This window comes from Aquarana catesbeiana, linkage group LG01 (assembly GCF_042186555.1).
Source record: "Aquarana catesbeiana isolate 2022-GZ linkage group LG01, ASM4218655v1, whole genome shotgun sequence".
NCBI lineage: Eukaryota > Metazoa > Chordata > Amphibia > Anura > Ranidae > Aquarana > Aquarana catesbeiana.
Window position 1 is genome coordinate 313,883,561 of NC_133324.1, and position 25,147 is coordinate 313,908,707.

General features: G+C 39.6%; 1 protein-coding gene across 2 annotated transcripts in view; it reads right to left on the reverse strand.

Moving 5' to 3' along the window:
• SGSM1 (small G protein signaling modulator 1) overlaps positions 1-25,147 on the reverse strand; it is a 351,523-nt gene that overhangs the window by 120,594 nt on the left and 205,782 nt on the right. Inside the window, exons 9-13 of one of the 2 annotated variants that reach the window (XM_073629541.1) lie at positions 20,869-20,993; positions 8,895-8,962; positions 6,302-6,465; positions 4,333-4,462; positions 2,904-3,020 (exon numbers count right to left, since the gene is read on the reverse strand). In XM_073629541.1, the coding sequence (XP_073485642.1) occupies positions 2,904-3,020; positions 4,333-4,462; positions 6,302-6,465; positions 8,895-8,962; positions 20,869-20,993 (604 nt within the window). The remainder of the gene's footprint in view (positions 1-2,903; positions 3,021-4,332; positions 4,463-6,301; positions 6,466-8,894; positions 8,963-20,868; positions 20,994-25,147) is intronic. The other variant, XM_073629552.1, reaches the window with a different exon arrangement.

Sequence of the window (25,147 nt, forward strand, 5' to 3'; positions counted from 1 at the left end):
CAGCGGCCAAAGGTCGTGTTACAGGCAAAACCTTGCAGGATCCTTGCGTCTTCTTTGCGAGGCTTGGGTACTATTTCTCTAAGTATAAGAGCCTGTGTCAAATGGATCCAATCGGTCAATCGCTTGATTCATTTAAGAACCGTTTTGGGAGTAAAGACCTGGAACTCTAGAGGGCTCAAACAAACGGGCCCATCCACCTTGCAGACACTGGTAAAAAACTGAAGTACTTCCTGTATGGGAGGGGTTATATAGGGGACCACTTCCTGTCTAAGACTTTGTCTACCAGTGTCCATTCACCTAGAGATGGCGAATAACCCAGTAGGTAATGAATATTAGCCTAACTGTGTCCCGTGATGCATGATAAAGAAACATAGAACTTAAAATTAATTTGAGATCATGATATATCCATTAGAAAAGGTACTGATATTTCATATCCCGATGCGTTTCTTGGACATGGTCCGCTTCCTCAGGTGCAGTCAGTATCTTTGCATACAAAAGATCTAGATGAAATAACATACATTATCCAGAGGGCGTAGTATGTGCAAATGGTTCCATCTATACTTGGGAGGCTTACTGGGAGACTTATGGGCGCCAACTGAGCACGCGTGGCAGCTCCATCATGGAACCACCTGGGCGCCGTCTGGTGTCTCAGGCAGTGATTTGACACCTGCATCCGATTTCTGGAGTGGTGGTTTCAGATCATTAAGGTAAGGGACAACGCCAGGGTAGCATCAAATATATTTGAAGTGGTGTACCAGTACTTCTTGCAATAGACTCCCTTACAATTTGTTGGCATGGGTATCCTATGTAATGGCTTTAAGAGGGTACATACACCTTTTTTTTTGGAAGTACGGACTGTGTTATGCAACAACGCAGCCCCTGTTTTGGGTAGTCATCCTGATTAGAGGTAGGTTTTAACCCTTTGTGTGATTTTGTTTGTATTTTTGTGAATGGGGTGAGTTGAAAAAACTTTTGTGATTCCTCTAATTTTGATAGAGATCTATTCTCTTTGGATGGATATTAAGTGACAACCAGCTAAGTCCCTGGATGGTTCGAGAGTGATGATGGTTCTTGGATGTACTAAAGGGATGTTACCTTAAGGTAATTAATTATACTGGTTTTCCTTACCATTGTAGTGTGTTCTTTTCCTTTTAGAGCATGTGTAGTGCCTTCTTTGGACATTTATGGTTGAAATGTTTGTGCTCGCTACCCAGTGGAAGGAAATTACTGCATCTTAGAGAAAAGGTAGAATAGTTTTGCTAGTTGCAGTCCCTATCTTGTATAGGAGAGGGTGGTGTTGGTTGGGGTGGTCTGCTGAGAGGTCCCGGTGGGGCCCAAATCTGGACAGGTCTCTCTCCACACTTAGATACTTCATCTGGTATTTAAAAATCAATATGTGGTGTTGCGCTCTAGTGAATGATGGCTCATTATCATAAATAAAGTGCTAAATAAAGTGTACATCGCATGTGCAAAATTTCATTAAAAAAATTGCTTACTAAACGCTACATAATCGCATAGAATTCTACGAGCACAGAAATTGAAAAAATGGCATAGAAAAATAGGATCAAAGTCCTAATGCTGACACAGTATAGAAATAGAGTCCAACAGTGCACATAGGTATCCAGAAAAACTTGATAAAGTGTAATAAATAAAGTGCTGTGCTCCAAGTGACAATCTGTGCAGATACAGTCTTTACAGATTGTCACTTGGAGGACAGCACTTTATTTATTGCACTTTATCTATCAAGTTTTTCTGGATACCTATGTGCACTGTTGGATTCCATTTTTATACTGTGTCAGCATTAGCACTTTGATCCTATTTTTCTATGCCATTTTTTCAATTTTCTGTGCACACTGAATTCTATGCCATTATGTAGTGTTTAGTATGCGATTTTTTAATGAAATTTTGCACATGCGATGTACACTTTATTTAGCACTTTTTATAGTAATGAGCCATCATTCACGAAAGCGCAACACCACAAATTGATTTTTATATATTTATTGTTGGTACGGATTGACCAATCCAGTGTCTGCTGCAACTAGTGTTCTATTATTTATTATTATCCAGGTAGCGCAGGAATATTCTCTTTATTTACTCCATCTGGCATTGCCACTCATGAGTATATAAACTGATAATACAGACAGTAAAGGAATGACTAAATAATGTATGTTATTTCATGAAGCTCTTTTGTATACAAAGACACTGACGGCTCCTGAGGAAGTGGACCATGTCCAGGAAATGCGTCGGACTATGAAATATCAGAACTTTTGAATTGGATAGAGCAGGATGTCAAATTTCTTTTAAATTCTGTTTTTTATTGTATTTCAGTATTTTGATAACAAGTAGAATTTTCTATATATGTTGCATTTGTAATAAAAATTAGCATTTTATTTAAATGTCATGCCTCTAAAGTCTAAACTTCACAACGTATTTCTGGTTAACAAGTTTTTTACTAGATACGTCACAAGTGAGCATAATTAGGTTGAGTAAAATACAAAATTCACAATACATTATTGTGTATGATATGTGTGTTTCTTAATACTCAAATTATCTTTTTGATGTCACCAAAGAGGCAGAAGGCAATAGGTTAGGCATTTTAGCATTCTTAAGAATGGCTTTTGGCAGGATTACATCCCAAAAGTGATTATCCTTCTTATAACAAAAAGTATAACTGTAAATGCTGTGTGAAAAAAAAAAATGTACAGGATACAGGAAATTACACTAGAAAGAATGATATGAAGACTGATGACTTGCATAAAGTACCTCAGTAAGTCTTTTCATCACAGTTATAAACCACACTTAAATATAAAGGTAATTTTTGGAATTCTTTATATCCCAGATGGCAACATGGTTTATTCAGCACATGGGATGCTATGAATAGTATGAGAGGTGTTACAGCAGACCCAATACGGTGGGGTCCTGACAAGATGTCTCAGAATGCTTTTGGATCACTGTAGTCTGACTTGCTGGGCTCTTAGACCTCACGTGGTAAATGGAAGTGGAACAGGGGAGGTTTGAATCTGGAGGATGAGAATAATGATGCATAGTAACTACAAAGGAAAATGGAAAGTCAAATAAGGATAAATAAACAATGACGGTCCTTATCTAGATAACCTCCTCATTATTTGTAACTGTGTTCTGAATGGCATTTCAGCTCTGGATTATTACTTGGGCAAACTGTGCCACTGCAAGATAAGAAAAGACAGCCCATAAGGGACATCACTGGACAATTGCAGGGAAAACCAAGACTTTCAATAGCATGCATTGAAAGAACTTTGCTGCAAACATGCTGATTAGAATACGTAACTATTTAGGTGGCACATAAGTCAGTTTTTTAGTACTAGAAATAAAACATTTGGTAACTAAACAAGGAAGAAGCAAATGCATTTAGTAAATTCCTTATACAAAAACTTTGTGCATGGGGTAAAACAATTGCTAGGAGGCAGCCTTTGATCCCGATATATTTTAAACTCCTGATTTACTAAAATGCTCACTCATCTTAGTGAATGATGTTGCGGGAGAGCCAAACGCAAGATCGAAGTCATCAAAATTTCACCACTGAAAATTTGCTTGCAAAGAGGAAATTCACTTTGCATATAAAAACAAAGTACCATACTTCTCTACAATGAAAAATGGTCTTTAAGCCTGCACTATGCTTTAGCTCTCCCTCAACGTATTATCAAAACTAGGCAAAACACTTTTGTGGACATGAGCCTTTAAAACTGGCAGAGCTATTCAGAAATACAATTTTCATGTGACAAACTGCATTTGCACACTTTTTTTATAACAAATCTTGCAATGTATCGAATAAACAGAGGTAAAGTCTATTGTAAAACCATCCTACTTAGGATTTGTAGCTTTCTTCCCACAATAAAAACAAACATACTGGTAAACTAACTGCCTTCCACTCAGATACCATTTATGCACATGTGTATAACTGAGGTAGAGGCCTTAGGGTTTATTTACTAAAGCCGGAGAGTGCAAAATTAGGCTTACTTCTGCAGAGAAACCAGACTAGTATAAAGGTCTCTGATATTTTACGCATATACAGTGAGAAATATAAATCTCACATATATATAAAATATTATGAGTATTTTAAGAATTATTAGAAGAAAAAAAGAGTATGCTTAATAATAAAAGAAGGCTTTTACCAAGAAAATGAATCGGATAGCTTTGGAATGTAAAATAAAAGAAACACACAGGGTAGCATTCAACTTACAACATAGTATTATAGAATGTATCTGAAAAAGTCATGATACTACTCTTTTTATGGGGTAAAAAATGCATGAAAAATACTTGTCTTTATGCAGGATAGCATAGCTAGACCCATACCAAACTCAGAATGACTCCCTGGGTAAATAATTCTGAAAACATAGTCTGTGGCTTCATCTTCTTCTTTGTCTGAGGTGGATTCTGAGGAACTCTGAGGACTTCGCTTTCTTAGCTTGGGAAACACTTTACCCTGCATAATTAACAGAAAATGCAAAAAAATGTAAAGGAAGTTGATTTGATTATGGTTTTTTTTCAGGAAACAGACTTCAACATTTCAGTCTTGTGACCTATACAAAATGGCTTAATGAATCATTTGTCCCTGACTGCAAAGTCGCATGACAAGTCGTACCCCATGACCCCATTCATATCTGTGTGACTTCAAGTTGCAGCGACTTCAAAGTAGTCCCTGCACTACTTTGGTCCGACTTTGATGCGACTCATAGACCTCAAGATTACACAGGCATTGCCTCAAGTCACTGCAAAATCGCTCCAAAGTCGCAGTAAAAATTGCATGACTTTCAGGTCGCACAAGTGTGAAAGGAGCCTTATAGAACAGTACAATAGTCTCAAACATTTCTAGTACTTAGCATGATCTTCAGAGATGCATTAATATATTGAATGTGTACATCCCTAACCACTTCAATACAGGGCATTTTCACCCCCTTCCTGCCCAGACCAATTTTCAGCTTTCAGCGATATTACAATTTGAATGACAATTGCGCAGTCAGGCATGCCATATGAAATTATGATTATTTTTTTCCCCACAAATAGAGCTTTCTTTTGGTAGTATTTGATCACCTCTGCGGCTTTTAATTTTTGCGCTATAAACAAAAAAAGAGCAACAATTTTGAAGAAAAACAATATTTTTTACTATAATAAATATTTCAATAAAGAAACAAAAAAAACAAATTTTTTCCTCAGTTTAGGCTGATATGTATTCTTCTACATATTTTTGGTTAAAAAAAAAAAAATCGCAATACGCGCATATTGATTGGTTTGCGCAAAAGTTATAGCATCTACAAAATAGGGGATACATTTATGGCACTTTTATTGTTATTTTTTTTTTACTAGTAATGGCGGCAATCTGCGATTTTTATCGTGACTGCAATATTACGGCGGATACTTCGGACACTTTTGACACTATTTTGGGACCAGTCACATTTGTACAGCGATCAGTGCTATAAAAAATGCACTGATTACTGTGTAAATGTGACTGGCAGGGAAGGGGTTAACACTAGGGGGTGATTGAGGGGTTATGGTTCCTAGGGAGTGATTCTAACTGTAGGGGGCGGGGACTCTGTACTGGGAACACACCATTGGTCTCCTCTCCTCTGACAGGATGTGGATCTGTGTGTTTACACACACAGATCCACGGTCCCGCTGTGTTCACAGGCAATCGCGGGCACGCAAATTGGGTGCCTAGTAACGCGGCGCGCATGCCCCCTAGAGGCTCAGGAAGAAAAGACGTCATATGACGGCGGCCCAGAGGGACAAAGGGTTCCTGCCGCCGTCATATGAATATGCGCGGTAGGGAAGTGGTTAAAGTGGTTGTAAAGTCAGAGGGTTTTTTTTATCTTAATGCATAGAATGCAAAAAAACCTGTGTGCAGCTCCCCCCTCAGACCCCCTAATACTTACCTGAGCCCCATTTCGATCCAGTGATGTGCACGAGTACCTTGGCCATCCGGGACTCTTCCTCCTGATTGGCTGAGACACAGCAACGGCACCTTAGGCTCCCACTGCTGTCAAAGTCAGTTAGCCAATGAGGAGAGAGAGGGGGTGGGGCCAAACCGCAGATCCGTGTCCAAACGTACACGCAGAGCTGCGGCTCGGCTTGGGTGCCCCGATAGCAAGCTGCTTGCTGTGGGGGCACTCGACAGGAGGGAGGGGCCAGGAGTGCCAGCGGGTGACCCCAGAAGAGGAGGATCCCACTGCTCTGTTCAAAACCAATGCACACAGCAGGTAAGTATAATATGTTTGTTATTTTTAAAGAATAAAAAAACACGACTTTAATATCACTTTAAGAATACCTTTCCTCTTTGGGACCACAGCGGGGGATCAAGCTGGCCATGTGGAAGTAGACCGTTTTCCAAACAGGATAGAAACTGCAGGAGATGTCCACCACGGGGAAACCTGAGGGGAGGCCTTTGTATTCCGTCCTGACTTACCAGTACCACAGTACCACCACTGTCTACTGTTAATTGAAGAAACAAACATAAGTTAGCCACAAGAGTATTTCTGTATTTTAGTAGCAGGTGAACTATTAAGGGGATTTACTACTTTAAAGTATTTTTTTCCCTTTGTATTGTAAAGAGGTCACAGTTTCCTGCTGTAACCCACCCTGACAGAGTTAATTGTCAGCTTTAATTATTGATGCTGTATTATTTGTTTTCTATGTGTTCTACTCACTCTGAAATACAGCATGGAGCTGCACTGCAGTGATCTGCGATAAGATGCATATATTCTGCATTTTATCACAGCTTATTGGAAAGTCATTGAATGTCACTGTACAGCAGCACAGCGCAACGTGACATTTTTGTACACTTCAGATAAAGTTTGTACAAGGAAAAAAAGGAAAAAAAAGAGCTGTTTGATGTGCTAAACCACGTACCATACCACCCCCAGAGTTATGTAAATTTGTGGGAGATTTTATTTTTATTTTCTCTTTCCATCATGGTTTTTAATATGTCTATGGCTACTTTTTGTATAATAAATTTTGTTACATATTGCTTAAGATTGCTTCTGGTTTGCATTTTTATTGATGTATTCATCCATGATTTGGGTTAAGACCACTAGCCAGGTTTTTCTTTTTATTGGGAGGGAGGGGTGATTTGTTGGATACCAGTGGACTCCGAACTATCTTTATTATTTTGGCCTTGAGTCCACATACTGTTTTGGTTTCTTCAACTTTAAAATACATTGATGTCTGAATGTCAGTCTGGAGCATTGGGAGTTCCTAGGCAGGCTTATTTTCTTACAAACTGCCCACATGATTGAGTCTCCATGATTGAAAGAACTGAAATCAAATGAATGAAGGGGCAGGCCAGGGATAGTAAAAATGGGAATAAGTTGGGAATAAGATAGTCAGCTTATGCTGGACATCCTTCAGGCAGGAAATGAGACTAGTTCTGACATGCTGCATCTTCTAACACATTGGAACACAATTTCAGTACAGGAGATATGCCAGCACAACTGGGCAAGACTGAAGGTACAGCTGGGGTTCTATCTCCCTAATCTGCTGAAATTAAATTGCGAGTTTCTGTTGTCTTTGAAGGTACGTTATCTTTTTAGTGGCTTCTGAATTTGTAAACATATTTAAATGTTTAATCCAAAACAAACACATTTCTTGTACAACAAGTACAATATTTTATTTTTAAAATCAAAAATTTGTACAAGTTGCCTTCTGTTTGCAAAGCATAAAAAGAAGAAATGGCTGCACACACCACAGCAATGATCCAAGATCCTTTATTGGACATCCCAAGTAACACCACAGGACCATGCACTCTGGTCCAGTGATCCTACTTGGGATGTCCAATGAAGGATACTGGGTCATTACTGTGGTGTGCAGCCATTTCTTATTTTTATTGTCTGCTGAGGCGAGTCGGGATGGGCACCCACCAGTTCCGTTAGGCTTCTATATCTCACCTGGAGCGGCGAGTTTTCCTTGTTTAGTCTGTTTTCAAAGAATGCTGGATTTCCAATAAGAAAGTCTTGCACTGCTTGCATATTTGGAATCCCTGTGTGTTTTTAATTAAAGCAGACTTCAGCCCCCTTCCCACCCCTCTAAAAATTCAGCAGCTACAAATACTGTTGCTGCTGACTTTTACTATTAGGGCTCTTACCTGTCCAGGCATCCAGCTGTGTCCTCACACGAGCCAATTGTTGAATCAGCTCTCGGGTGCTGGCGCCACCATCTCGGCTAAGAGAAACCGGCTGTGAAGCCGGTTTCCTACTGCGCAGGCGTGACTCGCGCTGCGCTCTGTAAATGGGCCATCTGTGTGTGGGGGGGGGGGGGGGGGCGGACTGTTGGCTCACTTCGTGGAAGCAAACTGAGCCGAAAGTGAGAGCGGGTACCTGTCAAAACCCCCCAAATGTGCCAAATGTGGCCGAAGAGGTGGAGCTTCCCCTTTTGGGTGGAGCTCCGCATTAAGGCAGATTTTTACATATCTGCTATCAGGATGGGGTGGCAAGGAACATTGTGCCCTTCTGTGCAGTCTGTATAATCTGATCTCTATGTTAATGTTTGTATTTCCCAGTACAGTTCTAGACTGAGCTGGATGGAGCGACTGCTATTGTTTTTTTTTTCATATATTTACCGGTTTTTAAAAAAAAACATGAGTTTTATTACTGAATCTACTGCATAAATTAAACTATATATAAAACTATCAGACAAAAAATGTAAAAATGATTCACAATTAAAGGGGCAGCTGTTACACGTATTTACACAGGGTTGGCACCTTTTTATATTTTTACATAAATATATATATATATAGGTATTTTATTAAATGCCTCCTTAAAGTCCCAATTACATTTGTTAACAGTACTTCATCTCAAATGCATAAATAAGAGCATTATGATAAAACACAAAAACTTGAATATAGAAGTGACTGAGCTAGTGTGTACCTTGCTGGTGACAATGTAGGTATACTATTTCTTCTAGACGAATAGTCATTGCATAGTCCCAATAAACACTAAAACAAAAACAAAGACAAGCAATAAAAAAATGAAGGAGATTCTGACAAAACCAGGGTTAATGTTTTGGTGGTCGTTTGTGAGTTTTATCTTCCTCCCTATATTTTTCTAAAAAGGGTGTATTGCAAATCAATTTTCCCCTGATATTATGCATTTACGGTACTTTAATGTTTATTACCCAAAGGGTTACTGACAGGCTGAACACATGTTTAATTTGGCACTGTATCTGATAATGAATGCAAGAAAAATGGCAGGCGTGCACAGAGATAGTAGAATGAGAAAATATTAAAGGCTGTTCCAAAAAACCAAAACTGGACATTTTGCTGAAGTGAGCATTAATAGAATAAAAGCCAGAATGAACAGACTGCATGTAATCTGCTCCAATCTTACAAACATTTGGCTAAACTCTGTATAGCTCATTTTTTCTCACGGATGTCTGCGGTGTGGTGCCATTCATTCTTAAAGTAATATTAAATGATAGCTTTATTTTCCAAAATTACCCCAAACACATCAGCTACTCATTGGCCGTGTAATATATTTTTCATGAAATTGTTTTTTACTGTGTTTTTCTGCCTCCTTTTAATGTCCTCTGGGTGCCCTCCAACCACTCCTTTCCCTTCTCACTCCTGTTTGGTTGAATCAAGCATTGCACTGCTCTATGTAGACTCCAAAACCCATAATCCCTAGTCCTTCTTGGGAGCGATCAAGAGTGGGTAACTGTATTCCTACATACAGTGGGACCATGAAAGGTGAACGTAACCACCCTCTAACAGCAAATGCGATCAATGCAGCAAAAAGGAGTTTGGAGATTTGGAGGCGGCTGAGACCAATAGAAGGTATTCTCAATTTTTAATAGATTTTTTTTTTTAAACCAGAGTTTAGTGTCATATTAATGGCTCCCCAAACGCACCAGCCAATGTACGGGTGCTAAATTGCGCAACAATGCATTGTAGTGTGATGCGATAAAAAAAACTTGGCAGCACTTTTTTGGTGCGATTGTTGAGTTTTAGCGTTCAATCTTCTGATGTGGTGGCTGCATTAGTTTTATTTTTTAGGATTCTTCCTCTGTTTTCACTCACTTGGTGATCTGGTCAGTAACACACCTCCTCTATTTCAGTGCTCCCACTCTGAAGGAGCACAGGGACACCTTTGAAAAGCAGCATGTCAGTCTGGGGGGAGGGAAGTGTTAGATGGACTAGCAGATTTAGATACACAAACTCCAGCTAACACTGCAAAGTTACACAAACAGTTACAGCCACTGTTTTTTTGGGATAAAGGTTTTTTATAAATAAAAGCTGATCATTGTAAGAACCCCTGCCAGTGTTAAATGGTTTGTCTCAATTTTGCAGGACAGCTTACTCTGTTGAAAAATAACTGGTTGTATGACCAGATGAAAATAAAGGCAAAAAGCATAAAAAAAACCCCAAAACTAATGCAGCCACCACATAAGAACTGGTACGCTGCAATATAATAAGGGTTTGCTTTTGGGTTTTGTCACGGAACATCCCTCACTCCACTTGAGTGCTTCCATCAGTATACCACTTCCTTGTAGTCTGGATACAGATATCAGATATTCCAAATGCTTCCAAGCACAAAACAAGGCGACACTTGCTTAGATGATAACATGAACTGTTTTATTTAGAATCAAAATTACAAGACTTTATATGCCGTTGGAACCTCCTCTAACAATACAACTGTAATCTAATTAACATGAGCTAATTATCTAATTCTTTATACAGCCTAGGTGACTACGTCTCCTAGCTCATTGACTATTCAACACACATTACCATAAACATCAACACAGGGTTAATTAGAACAAACAACGAGTTGAATACCCTTAGAACCTGTGGTAAGCCAGACTAAACTCATTTACATTAAACACATTATAGCTGACATCAGACAGGTGAGTGGAGTTGATGACATTAGCATCTCCTCACAGTATGAGTCCCAACAGTATGACTCAGTCACTATTTCTACTATGGCAAATACAGGGTCCCTAGAGTCTATGTGTCCTGGGGGACAAGGACCCGAAGCCAAAGTAACAACACTTCAAGGGTACCCTAAATGCCAGGGCCCATAATCTGTAGGCAAGAGGCTCACATTCAGTCCCCTCCAAAAGCCTCTATCCTGGGTGAGTCTGTCACAGGTTTAATAGCGCTTTAAGGCAGCCAAGTAAAATGAATAGGCTGCCCTAAAGGCATCACACCTACAGTATATGCTCACGCATTGGCACAACTGTATAAGTGAGAATGGAGCATTCAAATATAAAAGCAAAATGATTTAGCTTTGAATAGTTCTACATAGCTTGTGCATATAAAGCTAAATTATGCTTATCTGTTTTAAATATTTAGTGATACCCAGCCAGGTGTAAACAAAACACCATATTCATATTCCTGACGTGTGCGTAATTACACAATTTATTTAAACACAACAGTTTGCAATTAATTGAGTAGAACAAAAATAGTTGCTCAAAGAGTTTCCAATATAGCTTGCAAACATAACCAATACACTTAAAATGATTGAAAATCTTTTTTTTTTAATTAATAAAGATATAATCCTTACCTGCTCTGTGCAATGGTTTTGCACAGAGCAGCCCAGATCCTTCCCTTCTGCGGTCCCCTGCTGGTGCTCCTGGTACTACCTCTTCGGTGAGTGCCCCCATAGAAAGTTGCTTCCTATAGGAGCACTGGTGTGAATTTGATACTGAGCCATGCTACCTGCAGCTTTAGAAGACTCAGACTGCTTGGCCCTGCCTCCCGCCCCCGCTGCTATCAATCTACCCTGTGAGAGACACTGCTCTTGGCCACAATACTGGATCAAGATCAGGCTCAGGTAAGTATAAGGCGTTGCTGGGGGGGGGGGGGAATCCTGTAACACAGATGATTTTTTACCTTAATGCAGAGAATGCATTAAGTTAAAAAACCTTAAACCTTTAGAACCTCTTGAGGGGAATGTATCAAAATCATCAACATATCCTTCTGTAATGTCTTAAATAGTGAAGTCCAAAATGAAAGATTAGGAACTGATACAACTCCCGATACTCAGTTCCTACAGGAGGCACTTCCTGCATGAAATGTTCCTGTTACTTTACCTCCCTACAGTTTTAAAACAGACTGGTGTATGGTGTTTCCCCAAAACTGACAAGTACAGCATGTGCTATGTGATTATGACATGCACATCCTATCTGTCTGCAAAGAACAGCAGAATTTGTTGGTGCCTTTGAATAAAGAATTAATCTTCTTGAATATTATTGGTTTTCCTTGAAATTGTAAATGTTATAACACTTTCATTGTCTGTGTGAATCAGTCTTTAATGCCTTCAATGCATTCAACCATACGGATGTTGTCAACAACGTAGAACAAATGCAATAGGATCCAAAGGGCTGCACACTTGCATCCACTTCATTGATAACCATTAAAATGCCATATACAGCAACAGTAGGCCCCGTGGGAGCAAGGAAACACAGTCAAAATGTTTCGCAACTACATATATACAAATAAAACTTGAACTTAAAGTAGTTGTTGAGGCTGAAGGTTTTCTACCTTCATGTATTCTATGCATGAAGGTAAAAAACCTTCAGTGTGCAGCTCCCCCCTTAGCCCCCCCCCCCAATACTTACCCAAGCTCGATCTCTATTGAGAGAGGCTCTCCCATGTCTCTTGCTCCTCACTGGCTGACATACAGCAACAGGAGCCATTGACTGCTGTCAAAGTCAGTGAGCTCACGGGGAAAGATGTCACAAAAGAGTGAACAGATCCAATATAAAGGGATAAATAAAAGGCAAAAAACAAAACATTACTACATACTACAACAGAATTGGATCCATTAGATATATACATATATATATACATACACATGCGCATACATGAAACGGGTAAAATAAGTATTGAACAGGTCACCATTTTTCTAGGTAAATATATTTCTAAAGGTGCTATTCACATGTCAGTAACAACCCATGCTATCCATACATACACAGAAACCAAAACAAATATGTTCAGAAATTAAGTTATGTGTAATAAAATGGAATGACACAGGAAAAAAGTATTGAACACATGAAGAATGAGGTGCGAAAGGGCATGGAAAGCCAAGACACCAGCTGACATCTATCAATAATTAGAAAGCAATCCTGCCCCTTTTCAGTGCAAATTAATATCAGCTGGTTCAGTTTCAACTGATGGCCTATAAAAAAGGTGTCTCATTACCAAGGTGTCACACAAGAAACATCTCATGACTGGGTAAAAGCAAAGAGCTCTCTCAAGACCTTTGCAACCTTATTGTTGCAAAACATACTAATGACATAGGTTACAGAAGGATTTCTAAACTTCTGAATGCTCCAGTGAGCACTGTTGGGGCCATAATCTGGAAGTGGAAAGAACATAATTTCACCATAAACCGGCTACGACCAGGTGCTCCTCCCAAGATTTCTGACAGAGGAGTAAAAATAATTATCAGAAGAGTTGTGGAAAGCATTGTGGAGAGCGTTGTTCAAGAGCTGAAGGACCACTTGTGGAAAGCTTTAAAAAGACCTGTAATTAGAAGGTACAATTGTTTCAAGGAAAACAATAAGTAATGCCCTCAACCGCCATGGCCTGTATGCACGCTCACCACGCAAGACTCCATGGCTGAAGAAAAAGCATGTTGAAGCCTATTTAAAGTTTGCTGCACAACATTTAAGCCTGTGAAATACTGGGCGAATATAGTCTGGTCAGATAAGACCAAAATTGAACTCTTTGGATGCCATAATACACACCATGTTTGGAGGTCAAATGGCACTGCACATCACCCCTAAACCATCAGATCAACAGTGAAGTTTGGAGATGGGAACATCATGGTGTGGGGCTGTTATTCAGCATACGGTACTGGCAAACTTCATGTCAGTGAAGGAAAGATGAATGGAAAAATGTGCCAAGACATTCTTGATAAAAATCTGCTGCCATCTATCAGGATGATGAAGATGAAACGAGGTCGGACATTTCCACAAGACAATGATCCCCAACACAAAGCCAAGGAAACTCTCAATTGGTGTCAAAGAACGAAAGATCAGAGTTCATAGAAGAGGCCCACGGAACCTTCAAGATTTGAAGACAGTGTGGAAGAATGGGCCAAAATCACACCTGATCAATGCATGTGACTAGTTTCTCCATACAGGAGGTGTCTTGAAGCCATCATTACCAATAAAGCATTTGGTACGAAGTATTAAAAATTAAATACATTTCAGTTAGCGTGCTCAATCCTTTTTTTTTTACCTGTGTAATTTCATGACACAGAACTTAATTTCTGAAAGTATTTGTTTTGGCTTGTTTGAATGTATGGATTGCATAACACCGACAAGTGGTGAAAATTTCATGTCAATAGCACCTTTAGAAATATATTTACCTAGAAAAATGGTGACGTGTTCAATACTTATTTTACCCGCTATATATATATATATATATATATATATATATATATATATATATATATATATATATATATATTTATTTATTTATTAATATATATATATATATTTGTCTAAAATGACATTTCTGGGTAAGAAAAGGAAAGGGTGCTTTCCCTGCTTGAGTTGCATTCAATGTAAGCTTTTACTTAAAGGTGACCAGTATGTCCATCCTGAAAATGGAGATAAGGTTGCGATTAAAGGATTTTTTACATGCCAATCCTACTATGTGATCTATATTCTGACCTGCCCATGCAAATTGTTGTATGTTGGTGAAACAACCCAAAAGATTAAAGACCGAATCGCACAGCATCGCAGCACCATTAGATTGAAACAACCAGGGCTGCCAGTATCAAGACATTTTTTGGAGAAAGGGCATCAGGACTCAGATTTAAGATTTATGGTGCTTGAGGAGGTTCCCCGAGACAGAAGAGGGGGTGACAGAATATGGAGACTTAAACAGCGAGAGGTTTGGTGGATCAACAGGTTACGATCCCTCTATCCAGATGGGATGAATAGGGACTATGATTTGTACCTATTTTTATGACGATCCAGTTAGCGACTTTTTTACATTTTCTATTTTCAGATAGTCGCATCTTGACACATGGGAATAAGTTGGAATTGATCAGAAGGATGAAAATCCTATGAAGTCCTGATTGGAATTTTTGGACTACATGTCTATTGCACCTGTATGCGATGAATAAAAATATGTTTATAAGGAATTATTGATGTTTTGATTGTGACACTATGAGTTGAAAAATTTGTTTTATCTCTTTCTCAATCTATTTGGCTTGTGCAGGCATCTGTTTGCCTAGGTAGGAAACAAATTGGAACTGATATGGGGTTAATGTTTTTCTCCCAGGGCCTTTCATTTTGGAAGCATGGGACACATCTGTGGGGTAACACCCACTTGTACTAGAGTTTTTGAACAAAAGAGGGAATCACTCATAGAATTTTCACACAAAGCCATACACAGCCTGAGGAAGAGCAGGGATGCTCGCAACTGTATACAGTAGTTGCAATTGATGTACATGACGACTTTGATGATTTGAAGATTCAGCAAATATATTTGCATTGGAGAACGTGTCCCTTCGTTTATGTTAATGAATATATATAGTTGTGCTCATAAGCTTACATACCCTGGCAGAATTTATGATTTTTTGGCCATTTTTCAGAGAATATGAATGATAACACAAACACTTTTCTTTCACTTATGGTTAGTGTTTGGCTGAAGCAATTTATTATCAATCAACTGCGTTTACTCTTTTAAAATCATAATGGCAAAAGAAACTACCTAAATGACCCTGATCAAAAGTTTACATACCCTAGTTCTTAATACCATGTCTTGCCCCCTTTAACATCAATGACAGCTTGAAATCTTTTGTGGTATTTGTGGATAAGGCTCTTTATCTTCTCAGATGGTAAAGCTGCCCATTCCTCTTGGCAAAAAGCGTCCAGTAACTGTAAATTCTTGGGCTGTCTTGCATGAACTGCACTTTTGAGATCTCTCCAAAGTGGCTCAATGATATTGAGGTCAGGAGACTGAGATGGCCACTCCAGAACCTTCACTTTATACTGCTGTAGCCAATGACAGGTTGACTTGGCCTTGTGTTTTGGATCATTGTCATGTTGGAATGTCCAAGTATGTCCCATGCACAACCTCCTGGCTGATGAATGCAAATGTTCCTCCAGAATTTTTTGATAACATCCTGCATTCATCTTGCTATCAATTTGGACCTAATTTCCTGTGCCTTTGTAGCTCCCACATCCCCAAAACATCAGTGATCCACCTCCGTGTTTCACAGTAGGAATGGTGTACCTTTTTATCATAGGCCTTGTTGACTCCTCTCCAAATGTAGCGTTTATTGTTGTGGCCAAAAAGCACAACTTTGAGGCTTGTCTCTGTGCTGTTTGGCATATTACGGGATACTTTGTGGCATTTGCCTAGTATTGGCTTTCTTCTGGCGACTTGACCATGCAGCCCATCTTTCTTCAAATGCCTCCTTATTGTGCATCTTGAAACAGCCACACCACATTCCGAGAGTCCTGTATGTATTTCACCTGAAGTTATTTGTGGGTTTTTCTTTGCATCCCAAACTATTTTCCTGGCAGTTATGGCTGTAATTTTAGTTGGTCTACCTGACCGCGGCTTGGTTTCAACAGAACCCCTCATTTTCCACTTCTTGATTAGAGTTTGAATACTGCTGATTGACATTCTCAATTACTTGAATATCTTTTTTATATCCCTTTCCTGTTTTATACAGTTCAACTACCTTTTCCCGCAGATCCTTTGACAATTCTTTTGCTTTCCCCATGACTCAGAATCCAGAAATGTCAGTGCAGCACTGGATGAAAGATGCAAGGGTCTGTTAGGAGAAACTCATCGACCTTTTATATACACGCACTAATTACAAGAAAACCGATCACAAGTGAGGATGGTTACCTTTAATAGCCATTCAATCCCCTTTGTGTCAACTTGTGTGCATGTTATCAGGCCAAAATCACCAGGGTATGTAAACTTTTGATCAGGGTCATTTGGGTAGTTTCTGTTGTGATTATGATTTAAAAAGAGTAAACACAGTTGACTGATAATAAATGGCTTCAGCCAAACACTAACCATGAGTGAAAGAAAAGTTTTTGCGTTATCATTCACATTCTCTGAAAAATGGCCAAGAAATCATAAATTCTGCCAGGGTATGTAAACTTATGAGCACAACTGTATACACATATACACACACACAGTATCTCACAAAAGTGAGTACACCCGTCACATTTTTGTAAATATTTTATTATATCTTTTCATGTGACAACACTGAAGAAATGACACTTTGCTACAATGTAAAGTAGTGAATGTACAGCTTGTGTAAATTTGCTGCTCTCTCAAAATAACTCCACACACAGCCATTAATGTCTAAACCGCTACCAACAAAAGTGAGTACAACCCTAAGTGAAAAATGTCCAAATTGGGCCCAAAGTGTCAATATTTTGTTTGGCCACCATTATTTTCCAGCACTGCCTTAACCCTCTTGGGCATGGAGTTCACCAGAGCTTCAAAGGTTGCATCTGGAGTCCTCTTTTACTCCTCCATGATGACATCACGGAGCTGGTGGATGTTAGAGACCTTGCGCTCCTCCATCTTCCGTTTGAGGATGCCCTACAGATGCTCAATAGCGTTTAGGTCTGGAGACATGCTTGGCCAGTCCATCACTTTTACCCTCAGCTTCTTAAGCAAGGCAGCGGTCATCTTGGAGGTGTGTTTGGGGTCAGTATCATGTTGGAATACTGCCCTGCGGCCCAGTCTCCGATGGGAGGGGATCATGCTGTGCTTCAGTATGTCACAGTACATGTTGGCATTCATGGTTCCCTTAATGAACTGTAGCTCCCCAGTGCCGGCAGCACTCATGCAGCCCCAGACCATGACACTCCCACCATCATGCTTGACTGTAGGCAAGACACACTTGTCTTTGTACTCCTCACCTGGTTGCCGCCACATAAATTTATCTTGGTCTCATCAGACCACAGGACATGGTTCCAGTAATCCATGTTCTAATGCTGCATACACACGGTCGGAATTTCCATAAAAAAAAAGTGTGATGGGAGCTGTGATTCCGACTGTGTGTATGCCCCATCCAACTTTTTCTGTCTGAATTTCTGCCAGCAAAAAATTGAGAGCGGGTTCTCTATTTTTCCGACGGAAAAAGTACTTGATGGAAATTCTGTTTGTCTGTATGCAATTCCAACGCGCAAAAAACCATGCATGCTCGGAAACAATTTGATGCATGCTCGGAAGCATTGAACTTAATTTTGGCTTGTGACCTAGTGTATGCAAGCCAAGCTTGAGCGGAATTCCTTCGGAAAAACCATCCAAGATTTTTCCGATGAAAATTCCGCTTGTGTGTACAGGGCATTAGTCTGCTTGTCTTCAGCAAACTGTGTGCGGGCTGTCTTGTACATCATCTTTAGAAGAGGGTTCCTTCTGGGACGACAGCCATGCAGACCACTTTGATGCATTGTGCGGCGTATGGTCTGAGCACTGACAAGCTGACCCCCCACCCCTTCAATCCCTGCAGCAATGCTGGCAGCACTCATGCGTCTATATCCCAAAGACAACCTCTGGATATGACGCTGAGCCCGTGCACTCAACTTCTTTGGTCGACCGTGGCGAGGTCTGTTCTGAGTGTAACCTGTCCTGTTAAACCGCTGTATGGTCTTGGCCACCATGCTGCAGCTCAGTTTCAGGGTCTTGGCAATCTTCTTCTATAGCCTAGGCCTTCTTTATGTAGAGCAACAATTCTTTTTTTGAGATCTAATTCTTTGCCATGAGGTGCCATGTTGAACATCCAGTGACCAGTATGAGAGAGTGAGAGCGATGACATCAAATTTAACACACCTGCTCCCCATTCACACCTGAAACCTTGTAACACTAACGAGTCACATGACGCCAGAGAGGGAAAATTGCTAATTTGGCCCAATTTGGACATTTTCACATTTTGTTACCATGGTTTAGTCATTAATGGCTGTTTTGAGTTATTTTGAGGGGACAGCAAATTTACACTTTTATACAAGCTGTACACTCACTACTTTTCATTGTAGCAAAGTGTAATTTCTTCAGTGTTGTCACATGAAAAGTTATAATAAAATATTTACAAAAATGTGAGGGGAGTACTCACTTTTGTGATATATATATTATATATATATATATATATATATATATAGTTTGTGAACAAATAATGCAAAGGGGGGATTGGTCACAGCTGCTGCTAATGAATGTGCTGAGGAGTCAGCTTTTCAAAGAGTGGTTTCTCCTGTGTTCTGTAAGTCATGAACAGGAAATAACAGCGCAAAATGTGTGACTGTTTCCTTGCTCTCGCGGTGCCTACTATTGCTGTATACGGCATTCTAATGATTATCAAAGAAGTGGATGCAGGTTTCAATTGTGCAGCCATTTGGATCCTATTGTATTTGTTGCATATAGCTGGATGTGCAGTGCTTGCACCTGAATACACTGGAGGTGAAAGGGACTGTGTGGCTGGCCCACCTGGAGCAGCAGCGTACACATTGAGGCAGAAGCTATAATAATCTCACAAGAGTTCATTATGTTTTATTTTAATAATAAAATGTTCCTATGTTGTCTGCCTGAATCAGAAAAATGGCATAAAACCTATAAAAATGTAACCACTTTTTTCCAGGGCATTAAGAACAGATTACTCATCAGTTATTCACACTTTTCAATTACCTTTTCACTTCAAGAAAAAAAACAAAAGGGCATTGAACAGTCAGGCATGTGCAACACAGAACTGTCATGATAACTTTTATTAAATATCTGTCCATGAGATTTTGTTTTGTTTTGTACAGCTGCTACCTTAAAATGTAATTCAACTATTAAATTATCCCCCTACTGTTTGATAATCACAATTTATCTCCCAATTTTTCCATTATAATGCTTCTTTCTCTTACAACTTTCATATCATTCATACACATTCCAAAGATTGGGTTCAGTGAACAACCAAACAAGCACAGGCAAAAGCATGAGTTAGTATATAAAGAGATAATCAGGTGGCACAGTGGTGTAGTGGCTAGCACTCTCGCCTAGCAGTAAAATAGGTCGCTGGTTCAAATCCCAACCACAACACTACCTGCCTGGAGTTTGCATGTTCTCCCTGTGCCTGCGTGGGTTTCCTCTTGGTACTCCGGTTTCCTCCCACACTCCAAAGACATGCTGGTAGGTTAATTGGCTTCTGGCTGAATTGGCCCTAGTATATGAATGTGAGTTAGGGACCTTAGATTGTAAGCTCCTTGAGGGTAGGGACCGATGTGAATGTACAATGTATATGTAAAGCACTGAGTAAACTGACGGCGCTATATAAGTACCTTAAATAATAATGGTTATTATACTAACAGGGCTACATGATCTCTTTGTAGAATTGATTAGAATACAGATTATACTAAGCTGCAGAACTCCTGACCTGCAGTAGCATCCCACACACACACAAAATACACGCTCTGGACACAACTACTACTCTGTTGCATATTTTGAGAATTAGATGAAGCTACCTCTTTCAGTTTGGGTACAGGTCATCTGTTTTGTAATTTTCAACTGGATATTTAGTGAAAAGGCTGTATGCAATAGGAACCTGCATTTATTTAATCATTTATGAGTAGTAACATACTACTTAGAAGCTTTGCTTGGAATATATAGGCTTTAAAAAAGTAATATAGAAACAACGCCACGTTACATCAGTTGGTGTGCTCAAAAATCTGTCATGTTTCACAATTTAGAAATTCCAGCTTCCAGTGCCCTGTTAACATTTAAAACAAGTTCTGTCAGCATAAAGGCTGTGGAAAGTTCTGTCATGTACTTGGAAAAATGTATTTCATACATACCCCATACAAAACAATTTAAAGCATCAAATACAGTCCACATTTTTTTTTTCCATTTTGCATGGAGTTCACATAACATAAAGTTACCTTTTCTCATAGTCTAAATCCCCAACTGAGCCATTCATAAGCTGGTTTGGTGTCCATTTTAAGGTCATAGTATCTGCAGTTTGATGAAGAGATAAGTACCCTGGGATTGCTTCCATATCATCTCTCTAAACATAAGATAAAAAAACATAACGGTTAGGCAATTTTCCTTCTGAGCAAGTGCTACACCTACAATAAAGACTCAGACAACCATTTTGAAATATATTAGAAATATCCGTATTTCTAACATTTCTTGACTCAGTCCCTGTCGTTGTTTCCCTAAGAACAAATGGGTGTCCAAAATATAAACTTTTTTAAGAACAGTTGTCCATTTTACTTTGTTTTGGATAAAGAAGCTAACTTTTAACAGTGTGTTTTTTGCTGTATGTACCTTTTTTTTCCTCATTTCTCGTATAGATGTCAAAGACAGGAAGTGAGGGAAGTCTCCTCTAATGGTATCACGGACAAAAATAAATAGATGACAGAAATTCTAACTCAAATCCAACAAAAATAATTAAACTGTAGCCCAGGTGAGATGTTTTCCATAGGTAATACCCATGCAAAAATCTTTATCCTTTTCAGATGGTAAACAGACTTGCTTGTATCTTTAGTCCATGTATAAGATGCAAACGAAAATCTTACAAGGTAATGCTTGGCTTAACTACACTTTTTTTAAAATCTGTAGCAAAAAAATACCCAGTAAATTTAAAAACCAATAAAATTCATCCACCCAATGACCGTTTCACTTGATATCTGCAAGCTTTCTCAAAGGTCCAATTGCCAAGAGAAAGCTTGCAGATAGCAAAAGAAAAGATCATTGGCTGCATGGATTTTAGCAGTTCATAACTTGCTGTTTTTCACCACGTATTAGATAAAGAAAAGTAGGTGCAGCCAAGAGCGCCCTTGTGAGAATTTATAGCTCCAAACTCTATAAATCCTAAAGAGAAATTGCCTAAAGTCAGGCTTTGAAAATGTATTCATTACACTGAAGATATGAAATGGACTTACCAGTAAATTCCATATCTTGGACTACAGTACAGGACATAGGCTTGATATTCATAGAAAAACACACACAAAAACAAAAAGCAGTGCAATAAGGATGGTGTCACTTCTGAAATCTGACAAGTGGGTTCTGGATGTTGGTTAATTTTGTTTTTCGCACTTTCCAATGTTTTGTTAATGATCTACTCCATTTTTCTGAATTTTCCATAAAATTGTGTGATGAATTTGATTACCTTCGCTCCATTCTCCTGTACAGTTTCTTTATTTGTATTGGCAGATTGCATTAAGTAGGCCTCATCTATCAATCCCTTAGAAAACCCTGTGTCCAAGAATCAGTATCTGCCTTTGCTCTTGGTAATCCTCAACTTGAAGTGTGGGGGGGGAACAATTGGCTCTGCGTTCCGTGCTGACTTTGCATTATTCACCTCTGGTGTTCTCTCTGCGCAGCCATGTCCTCCCCACACAGTAGCTGTTCCCGATACGCTAACAGTCCTTGGATCACGCAGCAGATACAGTTGTCGGAGCCACTGCTCTCGTTTCCACGGCTCCACTCCCAGCATCGCTCTCGGTGTTGACACAAGAGCTCTAGGTTTGCACTTCGAGCTTCTTGTCATTTCCATCTGTCAAAGGCACACAAGAGCTCTAGCTTTGCCTTTTCAGCCGCTTGTTGATTCCACCTCTTAGCGGCTCAAGCCATCCATCCACCTGGGATGAAGCACTACACACTATCCTGACATGTCTATATATTTCTTCATCATGTGAGTGCATCATTTTTATATGTTTTTATCACATTTCCACGATAAACCAGCATACTACACTATTTGGGGCTCTTGGAGCTCCCCCCCCCCCCTTTTTTTTCCACTCCGGGTCTTAGATTATAGTCACCTACTAGGTTTTATTTTGAGTTTTTTTTTTGTTTTGTCATTTTCTTTTATGTTTAGTTTCCTTTAGTAAATATTTGTTAATTAGTAGCAATATTGCATTGTATTTTGCTTGCCTCTGTGGACAGAATCAGAATATAACTGTTTAATCAGTCCTCCTGTGTTTTTAGTTGTGTGCCAGCTGTACACCATTTCATCTAGATTAGGAGTGAGCGCCCAGGGCTGAATTTTCTTGTTTGATTTAGTAATCCTCAACTAGAATGCAGTTTATTCTTACCCAGCAAAACTGTCTCCTAGGGATGTTTTGCTTCCATTTTGGGTGATGACAACTTTGTAAATGGAGGCAAGAGTTTCCACCTGTGGGTTTAAAAAAAATTTTGAGACTATATTGTCTCCTCTAAAACTCAGTTTTAAAAAAGTCTGTATTTTGCTATCCACTACATGCATAAAGGATAAGCCAATTCAATTGCTATCACAATAATCAAAGAATGGGACCACTGAAGATGGGGTTCCATCCCAAATAATAATGATTTTGTCTTTTGTCTTGAGCTGGTGGATGTTAGAGACCTTGCGCTCCTCCACCCTCCATTTGAGGATGCCCCACAGATGCTCAATAGGGTTTAGGTCTGGAGACATGCTTGGCTAATCCATCACCTTTACCCTCAGCTTCTTTAGCAAGGCAGAGGTCGTCATGGAGGTGTGTTTGGGGTCGGTATCATGTTGGAATACTACCCTGCTGTCCAGTCTCCGAAGGGAGGGGATCATGCTTTGCTTCAGTATGTCACAGTACATGTTGGCATTCATGGTTCCCTTAATGAACTGTAGCTCCCCAGTGCCGGCAGCACTCATGCAGCCCCAGACCATGACACTCCCACCATCATGTTTGACTGTAGGCAAGACACACTTGTCTTTGTACTCCTCACCTGGTTGCCGCCACACACGCTTGACACCATCTGAACCAAATAAATTTATCTTGGTCTCATCAGACCACAGGACATAGTTCCAGTAATCCATGTCCTTATTTCTGCTCATCTTCAGCAAGCTGTTTGCGGGCTTTCTTGTGCATCATCTTTAGAAGAGGCTTCTTTCTGGGATGACAGCCATGCAGACCAATTTGAGGTAGTGTGCGGTGTATGGTCTGAGCACTGACAGGCTGACCCCCACCCCTTCAATCTCTGCAACAATGCTGGCAGCACTCATACGTCTATTTCCCAAAGACAACCTCTGGATATGATGCTGAGCCTGTGCACTCAACTTCTTTGGTCGACCATGGCGAGGCCTGTTCTGAGTGGAACCTGTCCTGTTAAACCGCTGTATGGTCTTGGCCACCATGCTGCAGCTCAGTTTCAGGGTCCTGGCAAGCTTCTTATAGACTAGGCCATCTTTATGTAGAGCAACAATTCTTTTTTTTAGATCTTTAGAGAGTTTTTTACCATGAGGTGCCATGCTGAACTTCCATTGACCATTATGAGAGAGTGAGAGCAATAACACCAAATTTAACACACCTGCTCCCCATTCTCACCGGAGACCTTGTAACACTAACGAGTCACATGACACTGGGAAGGGAAAATGGCTAATTTGGCCCAATTTTTGGAATTGGAGGTAAGAGTTTCCACCTATGGGTTTAAAAAAAATTTGAGACTATATTGTCTCCTTTAAAACTCAATTAAAAAAAAGTCTGTGTATTGGTATCTACTACATGCGTAAAGGATAAGCCAATGCAATTGCTATCACGATAATCAAAGAATGGGACCACTGAAGATGGGGCTCCATCCTAAATAATAATGATGTCGTCTATATAGCGACCAAAAAAACTATTTGGGACAGGTGAGGATTGTTCTTCCACATACATTGGACTTCCCATAAAAACTGGCATTCAAACAAAAGTAATTATGGTTGAGACGGAATTCTGTGCATTCAAAATGTCTGTCTCAAATCATAATTACTTTTTGTTTATCAACCAGTTTTATAAACAAATCAAAGTCACAGCCATAGGTGCAAATTTACCAGTCCCACAATGGGTTTTTGCTAGATACATCCATGCACCCTTCCGGTTTTCTTTTATACTGCCTGATGCTTTTGGACTTCCATGGTCCAGAGTATGAGGTGCTCCAGGAAGCATTAACTTCTTTCTTCCAGTGCCTGCCTTTTTTCTACTTCGTAATATTCTTCAGACATTCATAATAGCATTTTCTTTGCCTCGTTTCCATTTATCCTACTACCCTTTGTTGTTCTGAGTGCCACATTTTTTCCCAGGTCTTTCCCTTGCACGCTAAGGCAGTCCAAGGTGCGCTGTGTTTTCATGTTTGTTAGTGAATTTTTTATTAGGTTATTTTACCAATAAATGTCACAAAACTAGGGCACTATAAGCCTTTTTGAGCTGTTTTTTGTTTTTTAGT